Genomic DNA, 23215 nt, shown 5'->3' with positions numbered 1-23215 from the left:
ATGGAGGATCCACATGTGCCTGTCTTACCTTCCTCACCTGCTCTATAACCTAAGCCTCCCAAAGTGATAAGAGTGAATGTTTTAGAAAGAAACCGAGTTTCCATTAGGAGAACTGTAGACGGATGCTGAACAACCAAGAGAGGAAACATATCCATTACAGACAGGCTTTAATAAAAAAAAATGCTCTGATATAAAAATCAGATAATGGTGTCTAGTAGAAAGAGTTTGGGTCATTTCAGTTTGAAATAGCTATTTGCAACTCCAGCCAGGGGTCAGGTAGGCTAACACCAGATCCTTACCTCCTCCTGCCCCTCCAAATACAATTCCAGAGTCTCATCTCCTGCACTGCAACAGAACACCTGTGCAGCACCCCCCCCCCATCTCCAGTAGATCCCACATATCTTCCTCTCCTAACCTCCCTTCCCCCACTGGTTGCTATGTCCCTCCTCCAACTCCAGCAGGCACTCCCTGTCAACAGCCAAAAAAGTAGGTCAGCTAATTGCAGATCTTCACCTCTCCCTTTTCATCTCAGCTCTGCAGCAGATACCTGCTGAGTCCTCCCTTCCTACACCCATCTCCAGTGGATCACACAGACTTCCCCTCTGAAGTCCCCTGCCTCCACTCACTGCCTTCTCCCAGCCTCCAGCTCCACAAGCCACTCTGGCCAGGCTAACTCCAGATCTTTACCTCTTCCTCCATTCCTCCAAATCAAATCACCTAATCTCCCTCCCAAATCTGTAGCAGACCTTTTGCTGTGACCTCTCCTCACTCTCTGCCCCCATTAGCAGGGGACTAACTAAGTAGATCCTGGTATAACACCCTGATTTCTTCCCTCTTGTGAAGATCCTCCACTGACCCCCAGGCCATCCCCATTCCTAAATCTCAGGTCCTAATACCCAGAAACACATTTTACCTGGAACCCCCAGTGCCCACACCTTTTAGGTTCCCAAAAGATTTTCTCAAGGAAAACACGGGCACCACACTTTCCTAAGAACAAGAGAGAAAAACAAACCAAGAGATAAATACCCACCCAATAAAGACAAGTCCAAATATCAGTATCTCAAATTATAAGCTACCTGATCCTAGATGCCCATACACCAAGGGGAAAAAAATCACAATCAATAATGGCCAGGACAATATGTTTCCACAAGAGTCCAGAAATCCTATCACAGCAGGCCCTGAATATTCCAATCTTGAAGCATAAATAAAAGACCTTAAAACATTCCTTGTGCTAGATAGAAGTCCATAAAGAGGAAACAAATAAATCTCTTAAAGAAATATATGAAGATATGAATAAACTGTGGTAGGAAATTAATAAAGCCATTCCAAACACAAAAGTGGAAATAATATCAATGAAGAAAACTCAAACACAGGGAAATCTGGAAATAAAAAAATTTAGAAACTTGACAGGACTCATAGAGGCAAATCTCAGGTACTGAAGACATAATAAAAGAAATGAATACCTTGGTAAAAAAAAAATGTTAAAACTATTGCCACAAAATATCCAGGAGGAAGCCTGTGACACTATGAAAAGACCAACCCTAAAAATAAAAGAAACAAAAAAAAAGGAGAAGAAAAACAGATTAAATGCCAAGAATTTATCCTCAGCAATATCATAGAAGAAAATTTCCCTAACCTAAAGAGATGCGAAAAAAAAAGAAGAAGAAAAAAAGAAAAAGAAAGAGATGCCTACCAAAGTACAAGAAGTATGTAGATCATCAAATAGATTGGACCATGAAAGAAAATCCCTTTGGCACATAATAATCACAACATGAAACATACAGAACACAGAAAGAATATTAAAAGCTGCAAGAGGAAAAGACTAAGCAATATATAAAGGCAGACCAATTACACCTGACTTCTCAGTGGAGACTCTAAAAATTAAAGGAGACTGGGCAGAGGTGCTGCAGACTCTAAAAGATCATAGATGCCCATCCAGACTACTATACCCATCAAAACTTTCAAGCACCACAGATGGAGAAAATAAAACATTCCGTGATAAAATCCAATTTAAGCAATATCTATCTACAAGTCTAGCCCTACAGAAGTTGGTAGAAGGTAAACTCCAACCTAAAGACATTAACTAAATCCAAAAAAAAATCCTACAGGGGACAAATAATTCTAGGACAGCAAAGTCAAAAGAAAAAAAGCAGGTTCACACACCACCACTACAACCACCACCACCACAACAACAACATTAACAACAGCAACAAAATAATAGAAATCAACAACCATTCAACATTGATCATTCTCAATACCAATGGTCTCAATTCTCCCAAACAAAGGATATAAACTAACAGAACAAATGTAAAAACAGGATCCATCCTTCAGCTGCATCCAAGAAACACACGTCAACATCAAAGATAGACTTCACCTCAGGGTAAAGAGTTGGAAAAAGATATTCCAAGTAAATGGACCTAAGCGGCAAGTTGTATAGTCATTTTAAATTGGAAAGGAAGAAATCAAAATATCTCTATTAGCAATATAATATCACTTATGTGATGGTATACATAAGTGACCCTAAAAATTCCACAGGGGAACTCCTACAGCTGATAAACACTATCAACGAAGTAACTAGATACAAAATTAACTCACAAAAACCAGCCTTCCTATCTACAAACATCAAATGGTCTGAGAAAGAAATCAGAGGAAACAACATCTTTCACAAGAGCCTCAAATAATATAAAATAGCTTAGGGTATTTCTAACCAAGCAAGTGAAATACTTGTATGATAAAATTTTCAAGTCATTGAAGAAAGAAATTGAAGAAGCTATCAGAAGGTGAAAAGATCTGCCATGATTATGGATCAGTAGTATTAACATAATAAAAATGACCATCCTACCAAAAGCAATTTACAGATTCACTGCAATCCCCATCAAAATCCTAACACAATTCTCCATAGATCTTGAAAGGACAATACTCAACTTCATATGGAAACATTAAAGGACCAGGATATCTAAAACAATCCTTAACAATAAAAAAAATAAAAATAAACTGCTGGAGATACCACTATTTCCAATTTCAAGTTGTACTACAAAGCTACAGTAATAAAAATAGCATGGTATTGGCACAAAAATAGATATATTGATCAATAGAGTTGAACTGAGGACCCATACATAAATAAGCCCACACATCTGTGGACTCCTGATTTTTGATAAAGAAGCCAGAAATACACACTACAAAAAATCCAGCATCTTCATCAAATAGTGCTGGTCAAACTTCTGCTGTCCACATGCAGAAGTATCCAGATAGACTCACACTTGCCACCCTGCACAAAACTCAACTCCAAATGGATCAAAGACCTCATCATAAAGCTAGATATACTGAATCTGACAGAAGAGCATGTGGGGAATACCCTCGAGCTCATTGGCTTGGGAAAAGACTTTCTGAACAGAACATTATTAGCTCAGGCAATACAATCAACAATTTAAATATGGGGCCTAAACACCATCATTAGGACAAAGCAGCAGCCTATGGAGAGGGAAAAAATTTTCATCAACTACACATCTTATAGAGAGCTTATATCCAATCTATATAAAGAACTCAAGAAACTAGATATCAAGAAAGCAACCAATTCAAAATAGAGTACAGATCTAAACAGAGAATTCTCAATAGAGGAAACTCAAATGGCTAAGAAACACTTAAAGAAATGTTCACTATCTTTAGTCATCAGGAAAATACAAATCAAAACTACTTTGAGATTTAATATTACATTTGTAAGAATGGCTAAGATCAACTGAACAAATGGCGTTTCATGTTGAAAAGATGTGGAGTTAGAGGAATACTAATTGCTGGTAAGACAGCAAATTCATACAGCCACTATGGAAATCAGTGTGGAGGTTCCTCAGGAAGGTGGAAATCAATATATCTCAAGATCCAGCTGTACCACTCTTTGGCATAAAGCATGCTTCATCCTATCACAGAGACACTTGCACAAATATATTCATTGTTGCTGTGTTCATAATAGCGAAAAACTGGAAACAACTTAGGTGTCTCTCAATAGAAGAAAAAAGAAAATGGGGTACGTTTATCCAATGGAATATTACTCAGCCATTTAAAAAAAAATGATACCAAGAAATCTGCAGGCAAATGGATGGAACTAGAAAAAAAAATCATCCTGAGTGAGGTATCCCAGACACCAAAAGACAAATATTGTGTATATTTACTTATATGTGGATATTAGCTGTGAAGGGAATGATAACGAAGCTACAATCCACAGACCCACAAAGAATAGGTATAGAGTAAGGAACCAGAGGGAACAGACAGATAGATTTCATTAGGAAAAGGGAAATTATATAGACATGGCTCGGCTGGGAGGATAAAGTGGCGAGAGAAAGGAGAAGTTGTGGGAAGGAGTACAGGGAAAGACAGCTAAAATAAAAAGGCATTGAGGGTCTGTGTGAAAACCTCCTAATACTGGTCTTCAAATATATATAAATACATATACATACATATATATACACAAATACATAGGCAATCTAAATGAAATCACCAATAACGGGGGAGGCAGTCCCAACTCAATATCTCTTGTCACCAAAGGAAGCTTCCGGTACCAGGATTGGGTTACATCTAATTGAGTTGTTGTTCAAATAGGTCTCATAGGAACCCCTAAACAAGCCAAGTTGTTGCCAAGACAATAATAATTGCTCTCCACAATGTAACAGCAAGACCCTATGACTGAATACACACGTATACTGAATGGAAATGCTAAGCTGGTGCCTACATAGATCCTTTATCCTATGTTCCAGCATCTTCAGTATACAAAGGTATTCTGCATGTTATCAAAAAAGTGGCATAGACACAGAGCCAGCCACACTCTTTAGCTACAGTATTGTGCTGCTTGCAAGGCATGCTGGGGTAATGGTGTCACAAAGCTTGTGCCCACCTGTGTAGTGTCCAACTAAGACATGATTTGACTCACGGCCTATTCCATGAGATGTAACTCATACCCAACACTGTTTGGGTGACCAAGAACCCGAGACTAGTTAGCCCAGGGACCAGAGTAAACCCAAATATTACTGATCTAAAAGAAGAAGAAAAAATAGTGATAAAACGACTCCTAATGATATTCTACTATACTTACAGATCAGTGCCATGTTCAGCCCTTATCGGAGCCACTTCCTCATCCAGCAGATGGGAACAAACACAGAGACCCACAGACAGACATTACACAAGAGAGTGAGAGACCTTGTAACACTCATCCGTGAGTGGTATGGGGACATAAATGGGATGTCCTTATCAAACTCCTCTCCCTCAGACCTCAGGAAACCCCGAGGAAGAGGAGGCAGAAAGAGAGTAAGAGCCAGAAAGGGAGAGACCACCAAGAAAACAAGACCCTCTAAATCAACTGAGCAAAGCTCATATGAAATCACAGAGACTGAACCAGCATGCACATGGCCTGCACTAGGTCCTCTGCATACATATTACAGCTTCCAGTTCAGTGTATCTATGGGACTTCTGAGTCTGATTCTTGTGTCTTCTCTTGGACTCTTTTCCTGCTCTTGGTTTGTCTTGTCCAACTCCTAAGTGATAGTTTTTGTTTTATCTTGTACTTTAGTTTGTTATATTTTTTTAAATGAATGAATGAATGAATACATAATCACTAGGATAAAAGTTAATAATTGAACTGTCATTTATACCTGCTGGGAAAGGGAATATCAACTTTCTCCAATATGGTGACACTGGATATATCACTGCAGGACAACAGGCCTTGTACTCAGGAGTAGCTAACCAACACATAATGAACTCCAGAGTTCTTGTATGTGCTTTTATTTGATTATAGTTTGGTGGATTTTGTTTTTGTTTGTTTGTTTGTTTGTTTTCCTGTGGGGACATGGCTTTGTTTTGTTTTCTTGGTTTAGGGGAATTTTTATGTTACATTGGGTTTTTGTTTGTCTTTCAAGAAAAACTTAAAAGTTGGCAGGAGGGGAGGATCTGGAAGGACTTATGGGAGGGAAAGAATATTTTTAAAAAGACTATTAAATAAATTAATTTCCTATCTTTAAAAAAAAGAAATAGCTATTTACAATAAGAAAAATGCATTGGGAAGGTTGGAGCAGGCTAACAGAAGAGCCTCAAGCCTCAGGAATGCTCAGATCAAGGAAGTGAATAAGAAAGACTAGATAGGTAGCATAGCCTTAATGAAGGACAGAGAAAAAAATAGAACTCGTCTTTCTTTCCCTTTGGGGTTGCTGATAAGCCCAGAGGCTTGTTATGCCATGCAAGCAGGCTACCACCAAGCTACCAACTGGGCTACCACAGCTCAAGATCACCAACACTAATGTCTATTCTGTCAGTCCTACAGACATCAAAAAATAAGCTCTCAACTGAAAAAAGTTAAAATAACTGAGTAGGGAAGCAAAGGGTACCCTCCATACTTAAAAAAACAAAAACAAAAAAACCACAGTTACATCCTAACAAATTATATCACACACACACACACACTCAGAAGCAACTTGCCATTGTGACCAAGGAGCTACTGTCAAGAACTTTTACAAAGTTCATAGAACAATGTCAGAAGTTGAGACAGTGCTTCCTGGACATATTAAAAGTGCACAGTTGTTGGGTGGTGGTGGCAGCTCAGGCCCTTCTTAATCCCAGCAATCGAGAGGCAGAGACCAGTAGATCTTTGTGAGTTCAAGCACAGCTGGGACTACAGAGCTAGTTCCAGGACAGCCAGGGCTACACAGAGAAACCTGTCTTGAAAACCAAAAACAAAACAAACAAAGTGTGCACTGTTAATCATAGAACAGAGGTTAGGTGAAAATTCCAAGTTGCTTATTAAAGAGAAGGCATGTCAAACTGCAGACAGAAAACTGATACATAGCTTAGCTACACAGAGGTAAGCAAAGTTGTAAATGAAGAAGGCTTGGCTTCATGTCCTCATTCTGTCTGTAAATAGACAAATGAATATGCCACAGTGGTTGAGTCCTATGAATTACAGTATTTTTCCTTTGAAAAATGTGGCTGTCAATTCGAAGCTTCTTTAATGTTAGCCAAAAAGAATGTATCAGCCCCCAGTAGTCCATGGAGGCCTCCGTTCTTTCTGCCCCACTGTCTTCAAGTGGAAAGGTTGCCATTCATTAAGAAGCAAGACATGTAAGACATGTAGTGGGTACTTACATCATGTTAGGAAGTACACTGGGCCTATGGTAGAAAGTACTAACAATCCCCTTTTATAAAGGATGAATCTGAGACTCAGAGTCTGGGGTGCATTCTGAAGTCTCTAGCTCCGGTTCTCGACCAATGTCTACATTGTTGCAGAGCCAAGCAGTGGGTGGACTGGCTGATAGGCAGTTCTCAATTTTTTTTTTTTTTTTTTAGTTAAAAATAAAAGGAAGCTGTTTTCTATCCATCACTTTGAGATTTTTAAATTAGAAAAGTAAAAGAAGTTAAAATTGTAATGCATGCCCAGCAATAGATGGCCAACACAAAGCTAACTCAGTAACATCTTTTGGATTTCTTTGTCTCCTAATGTTGAGTCACGGGTGTTTGTTTTTGGTTTTTTTACAAGTTCTTTGTATGCAAATCTATGTGTCTCTGTGTCTACATGTGATTTTGTGCTTTTTCTTTGGCTCTTCTGTTTGTTTATTGTGTGCTGTTCTAATTTGTTTGTTTTCTTTTCTTTTTTTATTTATTTTATTTTAGTTGCTTGGATGTCTCTTTGTTTTCTAATGAGAGACAGAAAATGGGTGAATCCGGATGGGATAGGAGGAACTGCGAGGGCTAGTGGGAAGGGAAGCCATAATCACAGTATTGTATGAAAAAATTTATTTTCAATCTTCAAAACATAAAAAACAAAAAGTAAACCTGTGTATCGGGCTGGTGAGAGGGCTCAGTGGGTAAAGAACTTGCTGCACAAATGTGAAGCCTTGGTTTGAATCCCCAGAACCCATAAGCCAGGATTCAGTGACAAAGTCTGGATGCTCTTATGGGAAGATGGGAGGTAGGGAGAGAAGAATCCCAGGACCCTGTGTGCCAGGTAGAATAACATAAACAGTGATGAGCAGTGAAGACACTCTACCTCAAGGTGGACATCAAGGATAAGTATCTAAGGCTGTCCTCTGATCTCCACATGGACTCTATGACCCATGTGCATCTGCATCCACGCACATGAAAACGCGTGCACACATGCACGCACACACATACACACACAGGCACACACATAGTCATACACACACAGGCACACACACAGTCATACACACACAGATACATACACAGACACACACACGCATGCACACATGCTTGCACAGAGGGGTGGGGAGAGATTGATAAACTGAATTTTGATGAGAATTACTCCTTTGTTATGACTTCACGCAAAGCCAAGTCAAAAGAAAGGTTAAAGGTTATTTTGTAGATTATATTCCAGTTGACCATTTCACTTTAACTTTGTTCTTCTGCAAATAATAGTCTCATGGCTTTTTCTGTTCATGGTTTTTGAGTCATGGTTTTGCTATGTAGCCCACACTGGACTCCAATTCTCTTGACAGTCCTGCCCCAGTCTCCTATGCACTGGAACTAGGGGTGTGTGTCATTTTACACATAAACTGTCTTACCCTGCCTGGTACCAACTTGTGTCTCCCATTGCCTTATGTTCAATGCCATGGCCCTTAGGAACATAAAACTCTAGTGGAAGAGACTAGACTTCGCTCACTAGTTTGCATCTATGGGATGGTCATAATTAACGAAGCTTCTGAGCAATAGCTCAAAGTTAATGATTTGTAACACTTACAGAGATTCAGGGAAGACTTTCACAATGTAGCTTTTGTATGACATGGTTTGCTTCCTTGCTGCAGGTGCCTTCATCTGCAAGATGGTACCATTCGTCCAGTCCACTGCCGTTGTGACGGAAATCCTCACCATGACTTGCATTGCTGTCGAGAGGCACCAAGGACTTGTCCATCCTTTTAAAATGAAGTGGCAGTACACCACCCGAAGAGCTTTTACAATCTTGGGTATGTGAGCCAGTATTTGTCACTTGACAAAAATATCTGATATTGACTATTTGGAAGTGGAAGGATTTGTGTTTGCATATGACTTCAGAAAGTCCGGTCTGTGGCCACTTGGCTCTGTTACTTCCAGGCCTTTGGGCAAGAAAGCAGAACACTGTGACATGACCATTGGTAGAGCATTGGCTTGCCTCATTGCAGATCACACACACTTACACAGACAGAAACAGTCTGGAGCAAGTCCTATGCCAGTAACCTACTTCTCCCAACCAGGCTCTATTTCCTAGTAGTCCATTTATCTACAAGTTTATCGGTGGACAAAGTTCGTGAAGTAGCATTCAAGACGTTGAAGGCATTTAATACTCAAAGTGTAACATTAGGTGAGGTCATTACTGTGTCCCCTTCAGTATTGATGCCATTGTCCATTATAGAGCAATATCATATTTGTACAGCTGAAGTACGGTTTTGTCCTTTATGAGTAAGCATTCCTGTATAACTTGAGGAGTTTAGTCCTCTCTGTATTTACCCTATATCAACTCTCCTTTGGTTCTACTCTAATACTTAGATATATTGTTGTGGACAGTGTATTGTGCAGTTTACACCTTCAATGTTTAAGTGTCACATTTAGCTAATGAATGATACCTATCTGTGGCTAACATTCATCTGACCCTGAGATGAGAAGGCACTGAACATACAAGAGCAAGAAAATCCTGCTACAGAGCAGGACTGTGCTTTGAGGGAAGCAGAGAGCAGAAATGTTGTGCTGAGGTGGGCTTCCAGTCATTCACACAGAGCTTGCAAGTGCCTGAGAGCAGTGACACATTCCACTCTCTTCAGGCAGTTCTAGATGCTTGGCTTGCCATCACTGTCCCTGACTCAGTAAGGCATGATGAATACAACAAATCTCAAAACAAAATGGTGAATTTGAAGCAATATCCTAACATCCAGCATGGTAATAGATTAATCCTTCTTTTTTAGTAATTATCATTAAGTCTTTAAAAATCTTAAGATGCTTCATTGACAATGATCTGAATTTATAGTAATCGGATGTATACTGTACACCCGATAGAATCATTAAAGGTAGCAAATTTAACTAATATGCCAGGCGAACTAACAGAAACAGTATTTCTGTTATAAAAATTTAGCTGGTATTGTATTATCAGGAACACTGAAGATAGAGAATCTGCAGGTTAAGCATGTCTCGATTGTTCTGCATTCTGATGGCTATTGCATTTTTACAGGTGTGGTCTGGCTGGTGGCCATCATCGTAGGATCACCTATGTTGCACGTGCAACGCCTTGAGGTACACAGGGTCGAGTGGCTTTTTATACTACTGAGATACTTCTCCACATCGCTCACCTGTAACATTACCCATCTCAAGAGCACTTCAGCAAGTCTGTATGACCACAGTTGCTTCACTGGAAATCTTTCAAATCAGTTAACATTGTTTTCTCCATTTTACTCAATTCTTCTAGAAATTGTATTGCTGAGATTTTGGTGCTTAACATTTTAAAAATAATCCAAGTTTACTTTATCAATTTTCCTATAAATTGAACATGCTGTTCCAAGAATGCTCTAATGTTTTGATATAATTAAGAACCCAATGACTACTCTGTATTTTTTATTCAAAATAGATTTTTTCATACAATATATAATAATTACAGTTTTTCCTCCCTCTACTCTTCCCAGTTCCTCCCAAGTCCCCTACAATCCAGGTCCACCCTTTTCTGTCCCTTATTAAAAATAAACAGGCATCTAAGGAATGATGATAAAATATAAGATAGACCAAAACTCACCAATTAGAAGTAGGACAAAACAGAAAGAGAAGGCACAGGAAAAGCCACAAGAAACAGATACAGACCAAAGACCCACTCATTCACACACTCAGAAATATCATAAAAACACAAAGGCAGAAGCTATAATATATAGGCAAAACCTGTGTGATATAAATACACACATATACACATACCCATACCCATATACATACATACATACATACATACATACATACATACGTACATACGTACATACGTACATACGTACATACCCTGAAAGGACATTATGAGCCAAGAAACCTCTAAATATGCTGTTGAATTGGATTTCTGTCAGCCAACTCCTGCTGGCCAGTCTATCCTTGAGAGATGCTTGCTTCCCCCAGTGAGACTCCCTTGGGAAATAAAACCCTAATTTTTCACTGACAAATGGATATTAATTGGAGGTACTATCTGGATTAAGGATGGGGCATGTGTCCACTTCTCCTTTCAGCTCCAAGACACCAAACTGTTGCAGCCCTGTACAAGCCCTGAGCAGGTGGCCTCGGTCTCTGTGAGTTCATATGTGTATCTATCCTGCTGCAGTTTAGAAGGTCTGCTTCCCTTGCTGTCTTCCATCCCCTCTGGCTCTTATACTCTTACTGTTTCCTTCTCCTCAGGGTTCTCTGAGTCCTAAGGGGAGGGATTTGATGGAGACACACTGTTTAGGGCTGAGTGCTCTGAGGTCTTCCCTCTCTGTGTATTATCTGGCTGTGGGTCTCTGTATTTGTTCCCATCTGTCACAGGATGAAGTGTCTATGATGATAGTTCAGCAATGCACTGAGCTATGAGTACTGCAGAATGTCTTCAAGAATCATTTTATTGCTATGTTCCTTTTGTAGAACAGAAGCATTTGTTTTTCCCTAGGTTCCCAGGCTATCTAGTCTCAGGTTCTTGGTCACCTAAATAGCATTGAGTATGGATTCCATCTCCTGGGCCTTAAGTCAACACAGATATTAGTTGGCTACTCTCATAGGCTCTGTGGCATCATTGCCCTAGTGTATCTTGTAGGCAGGACATCACTGTAGAACAAAAAGCTTGGAGCTGGGTTGGAGCTTCTGATTCTCCTTTGGTAGCATGTAGAGTAGCATCTGGTACCAAGAGCTCTAGACAGTAGGGAGAGGGCTCTAGGCAGGCACCAGCTCAGCTTCTCAGTGTTCTATGGGTTGTGTGTTGTTTTCAGCAATACGGCCTTGCCATCAATTTGTGAAGAGAAACACAGAGCCTTTGTAACATCCTGGGTTATTTGGGGGTTCCCCTGGACCCCTTTGGCTAACAATGGGATTAGATATAACCCATTCCATGTACTGGAAACTTCATTTGGTGATGAGAGATATCCAGTTGCAGCTGGCTCCCGTTATTTGGCGATTTCATTTGGATCACCTTCATATATGTATATAACTTAAGAAAGCTGCTAATGTATTGTTTCCATACACCCCCTCGAGTAGCTATTAATTTTAGCTGTCTCTGTCCGTATTCCTTACCACCCCTGCACTACCCATTTGATCCTCCTGTCCAGCTTTAACTATTCTATTTCTCCTTCCTTCTCTATATCTTCTTTTATGGTTAATCATGCAACAAATTGTAATAGATTAGTTGATTCTCTTTCATAAGGCCTTTCTTACCAGCCTTGTCTTCATCGGTAAATGGAAATTTGAGCAGAAAACGCATTCAGAGAGCATGTTATCCAATCTCTCTTCTTTCTCCACCTTTGTCTGATAGGTTCAGCCGTGCATGAGGGTTCACAGTAGAGAAAGATGGGTGTTGGTTTGACTCAACCTGTCTATTGGTGTAGTCTAACACAGACACAATCTTCAAAAGCAACAGGGCATTGCTCACATAGCTCCTAACCAAATTTATAAAATGACATATTCTTTTCTACTTTTTTTAATCCTCTAAAATTTAATTAATTTTATTTCATTTTCGTAGTCATAAGTAATAAAGTATACCAAAAACCTTATTATGCTAATTCATCTGGATTTCTTTGATAGGAAAATTACTTTTTAATTATTTATTTATTTACATCCCAAGTGTTGCCTCCTCTACTGGTCCCTCCTCCCAGAGTTCTTCACCCCATCCCCCATCTTCTTCGCCTCTGAGAGGGGCTCCCCCATCTCCCTTCCCTTGGCATCAAGTCTCTGCAGAATTAGGTACACCCTGTCACACTGAGGCCAGAAAAGACAGTCCTCTGCTACATATGTGCTGGGGGCCATGGACCAGCCCATGTATGTGCTCTTTGGTTGATGGCTTAATCTCTGGGAGCTCCCAGGGGTCGGGGTTAGTTGACACTGTTGGTCTTCCTGTGGGGTTGTTGTTCCCTTCAGTTCTCTTTTTTTACTTTTTTAAACAGAAAGGCAAATGTGGAATTTTGCGAGGCTTGCCACACCCAGCAGCAAGGAATATCAAGTGAGCCGTAAGGTAAAGGTAGATTTTACCAAGAGTCTGGTTTTTGTTCTAGGATTTGAATACTGAGTGAGCTGAACTGTGTATAAGCAGAGAACAACTTTATGTGTTACAAACTTATGAAATGCTTTCTGAGGATGTTCCAACCTGCCACACCAGCTATGCCAGTATTCAGTTCACTAAAGTTCTCTGCCCACTTTCCACACAGAAACAGTTGAACATCTGTTACAAAACATCCAGTCCACAGCCTTAGTCTCTTAAGTTCATATAATCAATTTAAAACTTGGCACTTCCCTCGGCTTGAATTGACATTGGCCCTAACAACATAAATTGTTGTGGCTGTCTTCTGGGTGTCTCTGCCCATCCATGCAGCTGAGCCTTTCTCTCAAGCCCATGAGCAGATGTGGTCTGGAAACAGTGCCTCTGGGTGTCACTCTGACTCCTGATTGATGCTTCTCTTCTGGGTTTTCCCAAGACACTCAATGCTTCTGGCAGCTTGTCCCTCCTCAGCCCTCTGTATACCACAAACATGGCCAGCTCCTTTCTGCTGAGGCCTCCTTCCCCACCAGCAGAGTGTAGAGCCATGGGCTCTTTCACAAATGACACATTACAATCTCGAGGTCTATTTCTTAATCACAGAAAACAAATAGATACGGCAAATAAAAGAAACCTTACTCAGGGCAGTGGTGGCGCACGCCTTTAATCCCAGAACTTGGGAGGCAGAGGCAGGCAGATTTCTGAATTTTAGGCCAGCCTGGTCTACAGAGTGAGTTCCAGGACAGCCAGGGCTACACAGACAAACCCTGTCTCGAAAAAAAGAAAAGAAACATTCCTCCAGGATATACTTTAAATATACCTTAAATTTGTGACTCATTGGTTGGAAATGTAAATGTCGATTGTACAATCTAATTAACAAAACCATGCTCACTGTCAGGTCAATTAGTTACATTTGCTTCCTGTCCTGTATTAGTGTCCGTCCCATGGCCACCCCATTCCTAAGCACTGTTAGTGTGTGTGAGAGCACACGGGGACCTGGGTCTCACTCGGATGCTGGGACTTGAGGCGCGGCCACTGGCGAGTCTCACTGTGCTCTAGTGCCCCGGTTCTCTCAGGTGTGGCTTAATTCTCAGTTCTCGGGGGGGGGGGGGGGGGAAGGACAGAACAGTGATCCAATGACACTGTCACACTTATGTCCCCTCCCAGAACTCGTCATAATATCGTTTCCCTACACTCAGACTTTACACTAAGCTGTGGTTTTTCCAGTGGTTTATATCATTCCTAGTTACTTTTGTCAAAAACACCTAGGCCAGAACTGGGGCTTTCTTGCCTTTCCAATCGCTGCCGAAGGTTGTGATGGAACTTGCACATAAGCACATAAGCCTTTCCAATCGCTGCCGAAGGTTGTGATGGAACTTGCACACAAGCACATAAGCATAAGCGAGGCTATGTTCAGACCCTGAGTAGTCACCTGAAAAGATCCAGTCTGCACGGAGGACGGGATCCCTGGTAGATTCTCACGTTTCCAATCCTATTGCCTCACATCCAAAGGTATGTGACCTTTGGATAAGCTTTAAGGCTTCAGCTCGACCTAGAAATGAGTCACACCACTTACGGTTGTTGTTAATAATGTTTGAGCTTAAAGCTGAGACTGCCAGAAATAGTTTTAATAAATGAGCTAACAAAGGTCATTTGGATTATTTTAGATTGGCCGTAGTTTGGATCTCATTTCCCATTTGCCTTAGGATTTAAAGGCTACCAGTTGCCTTTTTAATGCCCCATTAGCATCTCATACTTAAAGGGAATCTGGCGACTCTCCAAGTCTGTTCTTTTTTCAACAAGTGAGAAAGCAAAATATATTAGTTTAATTAGTATTAAAGCAGACGGCAGAGAGCATACGGTATGGTCAACAGTCAGCGAGGTGAGTAAGCTCTTAGAGCTCATGGGCAAGTTGTAAGAAGCAGAAGGTTGAGAAAGGCCAGAAATGAAAGAAGCATGCACAGACTTCAATTCCATTCCATATCTAAAAAGCTCAAAGTTATCAAAAAAAAAAAAAAAAACCTTAAGCAAGTGAGTGGAAAACTGCATTTCACTGCAACATAGCAACAAAACAGTGTTGTGTGTTTGAAATAGTCAGTGGCAGATGTGGGAAGTCTTTCAAAAGATTACTGCAACGGCACTGGCTGCTTCTAGTGCTGACTGCTGGCTCTTGTACCCCGCTTATTCTTTTTTTTTTTTGCTTTAAAATAGCATTTTTATTATAGGTAAAATATTATCTCCATTTTCATAATGCAAAAAAATATCAGGAAGTAAAAATACCCTTCACCTGACCCCCAGCTGTTGATTTGGCATAAATTCCTTAACCTACTCTAATCCCATAACACCCCCTGTTCATCTCTCACCATTCCTCTCCACCTCCTACCAGGTATCCTAAATTACAAGCAGTTTTAGAAACTGCTTTTTCCTCTGGGACTTTCAATACAATGTTCCTTTCACCTGGAATTTCTTTTCCATTTCCCATTAATCACTAAATCCTTTTCATCATTCAGGGCTGGTGATGTTAACATCGCCTCTAAGAAGCCTCATTTATTAGCAATCTGTAGTAGGCGCTTCCCTCTTGTCCGCCCGGTGATCTCAAGCTCCTTTTTAACAAAGCATGTATTCATCTGTAATGTAATAATAATAATAACAAAAGCCCCTCAGGATTGTAATAGACTGGGGTCATTTAGTGTAAGAGCAAATAGGCCTTCACATATTCTTCAAAGCCTTGAAGGAAAAGTAAATTCTATCCAAAATAGCCCAGGTTCTAGTATTCAAAGTTATAAAAATAGTGAATAAATAATTAGGTAGATAGATGAGTAGATAAAAAGTTCCCAGTTATAAAAATAAATAAATGTGTAGATAGATGATAGATAGATAGATAGATAGATAGATAGATAGATAGATAGATAGATAGACAAAAGCTTGTTCTATCCCAACATTATTGGCAGTCTTTCTGGTTCTGGTTTGGGGGGTTGATTTGAGTCTTGTTTATTTATTTGATTGTTGTTTGTTTTCCAGACACAGTTTTATTAAGTAGCACAGCCTGACCTTGGATTTATGATCTTCTGCCTCAACCTCCAGAGTGCTGGGTTTATGTATATGGGCCACCACACCTGGCATGATTGAGATCTTATTTTAAATTCCAGTTTGATTTCATAGTATTAGTGTTATGTTAGTTCATTTATATGGTTAACCCGCTTATTCTTACCATAAAGATTAAGTATGACTTCCTATATGAAAAAGAGCATGTCTGCTGCTTGGAAGAGTGGGCCAGCCCCATGCACCAGAGAATCTACACCACCTTCATCCTCGTCATCCTCTTCCTCCTGCCTCTTGTGGTGATGCTTGTCCTTTACAGCAAGATTGGCTATGAGCTGTGGATCAAGAAGAGAGTGGGAGACAGTTCAGCGCTGCAAACTATCCATGGGAAAGAAATGTCCAAAATAGCCAGGTCTGTTTGCTCACCTCTGTGTAAAAAGTTTTAATTCGCCGTACCAGAAGGGATAGTTGTCAAGGATGCCAGAACTCTCGGGTAATTTCGTCAAAGTAGTCTCAGTTGAGAGTATTTAAACCCTTGAACCTTTTTGAAATTTAATGTGTAGCTGAAAGTTAGATCAAAATCGTTAGTCCTTAAATCAGAAGTGAGGTTGGGGTTATGAAGAGAGTTAAGATCATGGTTATATTTCATCTCTATCTAAATCTAATCTGCAGGAAGAACTATGAGCCAGTGTCACAGCTGTGTGATCCAATGGAATCTCTTCTCCGTGTCTCTATGCTGGCCATGTGCTCCCCCCACCTGTTTCTTCATATATACAAAGTTACATAACGGTTCCAATAACCGAGTTATTCCTACTATAACATCCCTACTTTCTGATACTCAAAGATGGTGCTGGTTAGTGTACATGAGATGGAATGTATACAAATCTTTTTAAACCAGAGCATATTATGCATATTAAATGATTTATGTTGAAATTAATTTTAACATAACAGCTGTCTTTCTGACTTTATTCACTAGTATCCGCTTAAAAACACTATGGTGCTGCATATATTATATAGAAGACGTACTTTATAATCTTAATTGAACATGCGAATGGAAAGAAGCCAGTTAATGCCTCCTGCTCAGACGTCCAGGGATTTGAAAGGGTTTAGTTGAATCGCGAGTGTGCAGTGCCCTCTAGTGGCACGTTTGTATACAGACGGGCCTTTCTATGAAAGTACCAAGATTTAATCACCATGGGAATTTTTATTAAATTAATTGTCCCTTTCCTGGGGCGGGGGTAGAGGAAGGAGAGCTATTGAGTTGAAAAGAGAGATGCCAGGTATGAACTCTTAAAATATAAAGGAAATATATAGTTCTAGTGCAGATGTTTGTCTACCTTATAGGAAGAATAAAGAAATGAGTTTGAATTCCTGGTAAAACAGAGTTTTAATTCTATCCTTGAAGCTTACTGTATTTCATAAATATTGATCTTTTGCTGTCACAGACATGAATGATTTTCAATACACAGTGAATTAAAGTCTCTGAACTTAGACTCCTAAATCCAAACTCAAAGTACATCCCTTACTAGCCATCTGACTGCAAATCACAGAACCTTCTCTGTGCCTCCGTCTCTGCATTGGCTCACTGATTTGCTTGAATATTAATGATATAGTCCATGTCAGTAACCTAGTGGAATACCAGGCCCACAATGAGCACACGTCATAAGCATGTTCATTACACAAAGATAGCGAAGACGGATGAAACAAACAGGGAAAGGCATTAATGCAATTATGTTGGTGTGGGCTAAGGTCGGCTTTTATTCCAGTTTTGCTGTCTAATGCATTTCAGTGGAAAGTGAACCAACACAGTAAAACCAACACAGTAACCTCTTCCGGGTCTAGGAAGAAGAAGAGGGCTGTCGTTATGATGGTGACAGTGGTGGCCCTCTTTGCTGCGTGCTGGGCACCGTTCCACGTTGTTCACATGATGGCTGAGTACAGTGAGTACCTGGCGTTCTCGTTTGGTGACTCTCCAGGCCATTTCCCGCTAGAGCAGACAGTAACGACTGTAAACCCCTTGCTGTTCACTGGCTTAATTAAATACCAAGCCTTGAGTCTGGTTTTTTTCTACTCAAGGAGCGCCAGCCTTCTGTGTGGTGGGTGATTGTGTGTGATGAGAACACTTGGGTAAATAAGCATACTTTAGTTGTTGTATACAGTAAAGAAAAGCTTCCACAATCTTACATGATTCCTGAGGAGAGGGCACAATGTGGCATCTTTTTACAACCTCGACTCCCACCTTATTAATTTAATAATACCTGGGATTTCAGTTGGCACCTCAGGAGGTTCTCTCTGGGAAGCGAGGATTTTACATGGTTTTCTGTAAGATTGTGTTTTCTCCAAGGCAGGTGAATATTTGAAAGGCCACTGCTGCTTCTAGTTTACATGACAGTTGAATTATTTAGTTGAAAAGCTGCAGGCCCAGTAACATATGCTGGACGCCACACTGTGTATATAAGAAAGGTCCTCACAAAGGTTGTTTGTTTCTGGATGATCAGACTCCTCTCCCCAACCTGTCTTCAGACATTCACATGCCTTTTGCCTCTGACAACATCACATGATAAGTGGTTTTTATTTTCTTGATAAAGCCAATCAGCATTCTAAAATATCATTCTATTTCAGGTAATTTTGAAAAGGAATATGACGATGTCACAATCAAGATGGTTTTCGCTGTCGCACAAACAATTGGCTTCTTCAACTCCATCTGTAATCCCTTTGTGTATGCGTTTATGAATGAAAACTTCAAAAAGAATTTTTTGTCTGCAGTTTGTTATTGTATAGTAAAAGAAACCTTCTCCCCAGCTCGGAAGCCTGGAAACTCTGGAATTTCAATGATGCAGAAGAGAGCACAGTTATCACGACCACAGCGTACAGTGGAGGAAACCAAAGGAGACGCATTTAGCAATGCCAACATTGATGTCAAACTGTGCGAGCAGCCGAGGGAGAAAAGACAGCTCAAGCGACAGCTTGCCTTCCTTAGCTCTGAACTTTCTGAAAACTCTACATTCGGCAGTGCACATGAACTGTAGTGGTATCTTCATAGTTAATATCATTTGTATGGAAAGTTATTTACAGCAAGGGTCAGGACTATTTTTTTAAATGACAAGAAGAGAAACATGACATGTTTTCCATTTAAATGGACATAATACATAACACTGTAACTTTGAAAAATTATTATAACAGCTTTGTAGATTATTAAAGTAGATGTATGGAAGACTTTGTGCATAATATAGCAATGGTTTTGGCAGCAGTTTTATGCATGCAGTCAATGTGATGTGATTTTTGTGTATTGCTAACCTGGATGAAAAATTATTAAAACTGTACCATCGTCCTTGAATAGTAAACATTTGAGCATCTTAATGTAGTTTATAGTGTGCTGCTGAAATCTGGAAATCAGTCTTTGCAACTGACATTTGTACCATAATTTTAAAATAAATCAAAGAGGATGAAGAATCAGGCAAGTGACAACTAATAAAACTTAAGAGACAAATGTCACATTGGAGCTGCACACTGCCTCTGTGGTGACAAGTGACGTCTCTATTGTTCTGTATGAATGGAGGTCCTACCTTGTTTACATCATAGAGTCGTGGTGAAACAAAGTGTGACGAGGAAGGAAGGCACTTCTCACTCTAAATGGATGAACTCTGAGTCCTGGCCCTGCCCCTCCTGTCTCTGCCCCCACCCCCACCCCCACCCCCGCTACCTGCCCTGCTTTCCTTGCTAAGATTTATTCTAGTGCTGTCTCACTCTCCTCTCCTGTTTGTGTTTCCCATTAAAAAAAAGGAAGTAGGTAACTTCATTCATTGGTAAGATGATAGATAGATAGATAGATAGATAGATAGATAGATAGATATCAGAGAGATAACAGGTAATGGATAGAGATATCAGATGTTTATATCTGTTTGGCACTTTATTTCCTCTAGTGAAATGGAAGACTTAAGGAGAGATTTTCTCTGTAGTAGACTAATGTAGAAGGTCTGAAGCAACTCCAAGCCTGTGAAATATTGCTATGTCCAAGACCAGCCTCCAAATGGTGGGTCGGGAAGAACAGAGCCCCCCATTAGCTCAACCCCTCGCTCCTGTATTCCACATAGGACACCACTATGGCTGCAGCCTTCGCAACAGTCAAGGAACCCAAAGCTTCGTTGCCTAACTTGTTTCTCAAGCACTCATTTGCTACCTGAAGAACTCAGAATATTTTATAATTTAAGCATTAAGATTTGGAAACCAAAAAGCACAAACTACTTGGGTTCCCTTAGTTCCAGGCATTTCATGTCCTGTGCATCAGTGAAGTGCCATTGAAAAGGAGAAAGGTAAAAATTGTATAGAATAAGAAAGACAAATTGAATGCCACAGGAAAATTAGCAAAGTGAAGAAACAGATACTTGGTTTTTATGGACTGCTTTTGTACCATGTCACCTTTTTTGTCTAGTTACATTGTAACAAAACAGTGATCACTACACTGCTAAATCCTTAAGAATGGACCTAATGTGCTGATTTGGGTTATCTTTATTTAACTGATAAAAACTCATATGACATCAATATGGCAATAAGGTTGTTTGTATATTTATGCATTTATCCATAAATAATAAATTCAAAGGAAAAAGTCACCCCTGATGGCTTCCAACAGAAGAATGGCTGAATGAATAATCCAACATCAACATGGTCTATATTTTCAAGCAGCATTGATGAGTAAGTGTGATGAGTGAAGTAATTTTAGTTATTTTTGCACTAATTTGACGATTTTCAGTTTTATTCCCCAAAGTTTACCATGTAGCCACTTAGCTTCATTTCCTGTGAGACTAGCAAAATAGTTGAGACGTCATTGTGAGTAAAAATGGAGCTGAGAGTACCGCTACCCCTCATAGGTAGTATGATGTGCTGTTACTCTTCATAGGCAGCATGAGCCTGCTGCTACTCTTCATGGGTAGTCTTTGAAGGTTTTTATGGACTAGGCTTTAAAAAGGACAATAGGTGCTATCATTTACTAAGCTAGCACTATTTTTCTTTAAATTTATCTTTTAGATTATAATACAATTACAACATTTCTCTCTCCCCTTTCCTGTCTCCACATCCTCCCACATAGCTCTTCCTGCTCCCCTTCAGATTCATTGTCTTTTTTCTTATTACTAATTGTTATTGTATACATATATATGTACATGTACACACACGTTCTTAACTATAGCCTGATCAGTCTGGATAATGCTACCTATATGTACATTTTCAAGGCTGACTGTTTGGCACTGGGCTGCCAATTGGTGTGTTCTTCATCAGGAAGGACCACCTCTCCCACTCTCATCTTTCTGCAGTTACTTATAGCTCTTTGTGTAGGGTTGAGACCTCATGGGCTTTCCCCATCCACTTTAGCGTGTCTATTGTTGTTCTTGTTCAGCTCATGTGTGGGTAACCACGTTGGTGAGACTTTAAGAGTGAAGCTTCTCGGCCGGGCGGTGGTGGCGCACGCCTTTAATCCCAGCACTTGGGAGGCAGAGACAGGCGGATTTCTGAGTTCGAGGCCAGCCTGGTCTACAGAGTGAGTTCCAGGACAGCCAGGACTATGCAGAGAAACCCTGTCTCGAAAAACCAAAAAAAAAAAAAAAAAAAAAAAAAAAAGAGTGAAGCTTCTCACATTACTAGGAGACACAATCTCATAGCAAAGCTCTCTAACCTCAGACCTTTGTTATCTTTCTGCTTCCTCTTGTTCCCCTAGCCTTAGGTATGGAATCAGCCAGTATTTCTGAAGCTCCTGCAGCGTGTCGGACCTAGACACCTTCTCTCCCTTCTTAAATCAAGAACATTTCCTTCTCTAACCCAGATAATGCTGATTGACTGATGGATTTGAGGTTGACTGACCAATGAAATAACAGATAAAAGTCAGTGGCAAAAAATAATCGAGTCAACCCATAAGTTTTTTTTGTTTTGTTTTGTTTTGTTTTTTATTTTTTTTATTGGATATTTTATTTACATTTCATATGTTATCCCCTTACCCCATCCCCCACCCACCCGGGAACCCCCCCATCCCCTTACCCCTCCTCCTTCTTCTCCTTGGATGTAACCCCCACCTACCTCCCCCCACTCCCACTTCCCCACCCTCAAAATTCCCACCCCCTGGGGCGTCCAGCCTTCATGAGGTCAAGGATTTCATCTTCCACCTGTGCCCGGCAGGGCCCTCCACTCTTTCATATTCAGCTGAAGCCCTGGATCCCTCCATAAGTGCTCCCAGGCTGGTGGTTAGGACCCTGGGAGCTGTGGTTGGTTGGTATTGTTGCTCTCCTCATGGTGCCACAAACCCTTTCAGCTCCTTCAGTCCTCACTCTAACTCCTCCATTGAGAACCTCGTGATCAGTTCAATGGCTAGTTGTGAGCATCTGCCTCTGAATATGTTAGACTCTTGAAGACCTCTGAGGAGACATCCATATCAGGCCCTTATCGGCATGCACTTCCTGACTTCCACATCAACATCTACCTTTGGTGACTGCACATGGGATGGATACTCAGGTGGAAAGGTCTTCAGATGGCCCCTCCTTCAGTTTCTGTCCCTCACTTTGTCTCCATATTTGCTCCCTTGAGTATTTTGTTGCTCCTTCTAAGAAGAACTGAATCACCCCCACTTGGTCTTTCCCTTTTTTTCCTCACAGGCTTCATGTGGCCTGTGAGTTGCATCTTGGGCATTTCAAGGTTCTGGGCTAATATCCAATAATCAGTGAGTGAATACCATGTGTGTTCTTTTGTGATTGGCTTACTTCACTCAGGATGATAATTTCTAGTTCCATCCATTTACCTAGGAACCTCTCGAATTCATTGTTTTTAATAGCTGAGTAATACTCCATTGTGTAAATATACCACATTTTTTTAATCCATTCCTCAGTTGAAGGACATCTGGGTACTTTCCAGCTCCTGGCTATTATAAATAAGGCTGCTATGAACATAGTTGAGCATATGTCCTTGTTATATGTTCGAGCATCTTCTGGGTAT

At 40.4% G+C, this 23215-nt stretch overlaps 1 protein-coding gene across 1 annotated transcript in view; it reads left to right on the top strand.

Annotated features, from left to right (window-relative positions):
• The window catches only part of Qrfpr (pyroglutamylated RFamide peptide receptor), a 42202-nt gene extending 22467 nt beyond the window's left edge, over positions 1-19735 (top strand). The window contains exons 2-6 of the mRNA XM_028764106.1: positions 8796-8954; positions 10190-10251; positions 16417-16652; positions 18083-18180; positions 18863-19735. Coding sequence (XP_028619939.1) covers positions 8796-8954; positions 10190-10251; positions 16417-16652; positions 18083-18180; positions 18863-19269 — 962 coding nt within the window. The 3' untranslated portion in view covers positions 19270-19735. The remainder of the gene's footprint in view (positions 1-8795; positions 8955-10189; positions 10252-16416; positions 16653-18082; positions 18181-18862) is intronic.
• Positions 19736-23215: the final 3480 nt, after the last annotated feature.

This window comes from Grammomys surdaster, unplaced genomic scaffold (genome assembly GCF_004785775.1).
Source record: "Grammomys surdaster isolate TR1022 unplaced genomic scaffold, NIH_TR_1.0 62, whole genome shotgun sequence".
Taxonomy (NCBI): Eukaryota; Metazoa; Chordata; class Mammalia; order Rodentia; family Muridae; genus Grammomys; species Grammomys surdaster.
Note: the sequence above shows the minus strand (reverse complement) of the source record. Positions and strands in the feature narration are given on the sequence as shown.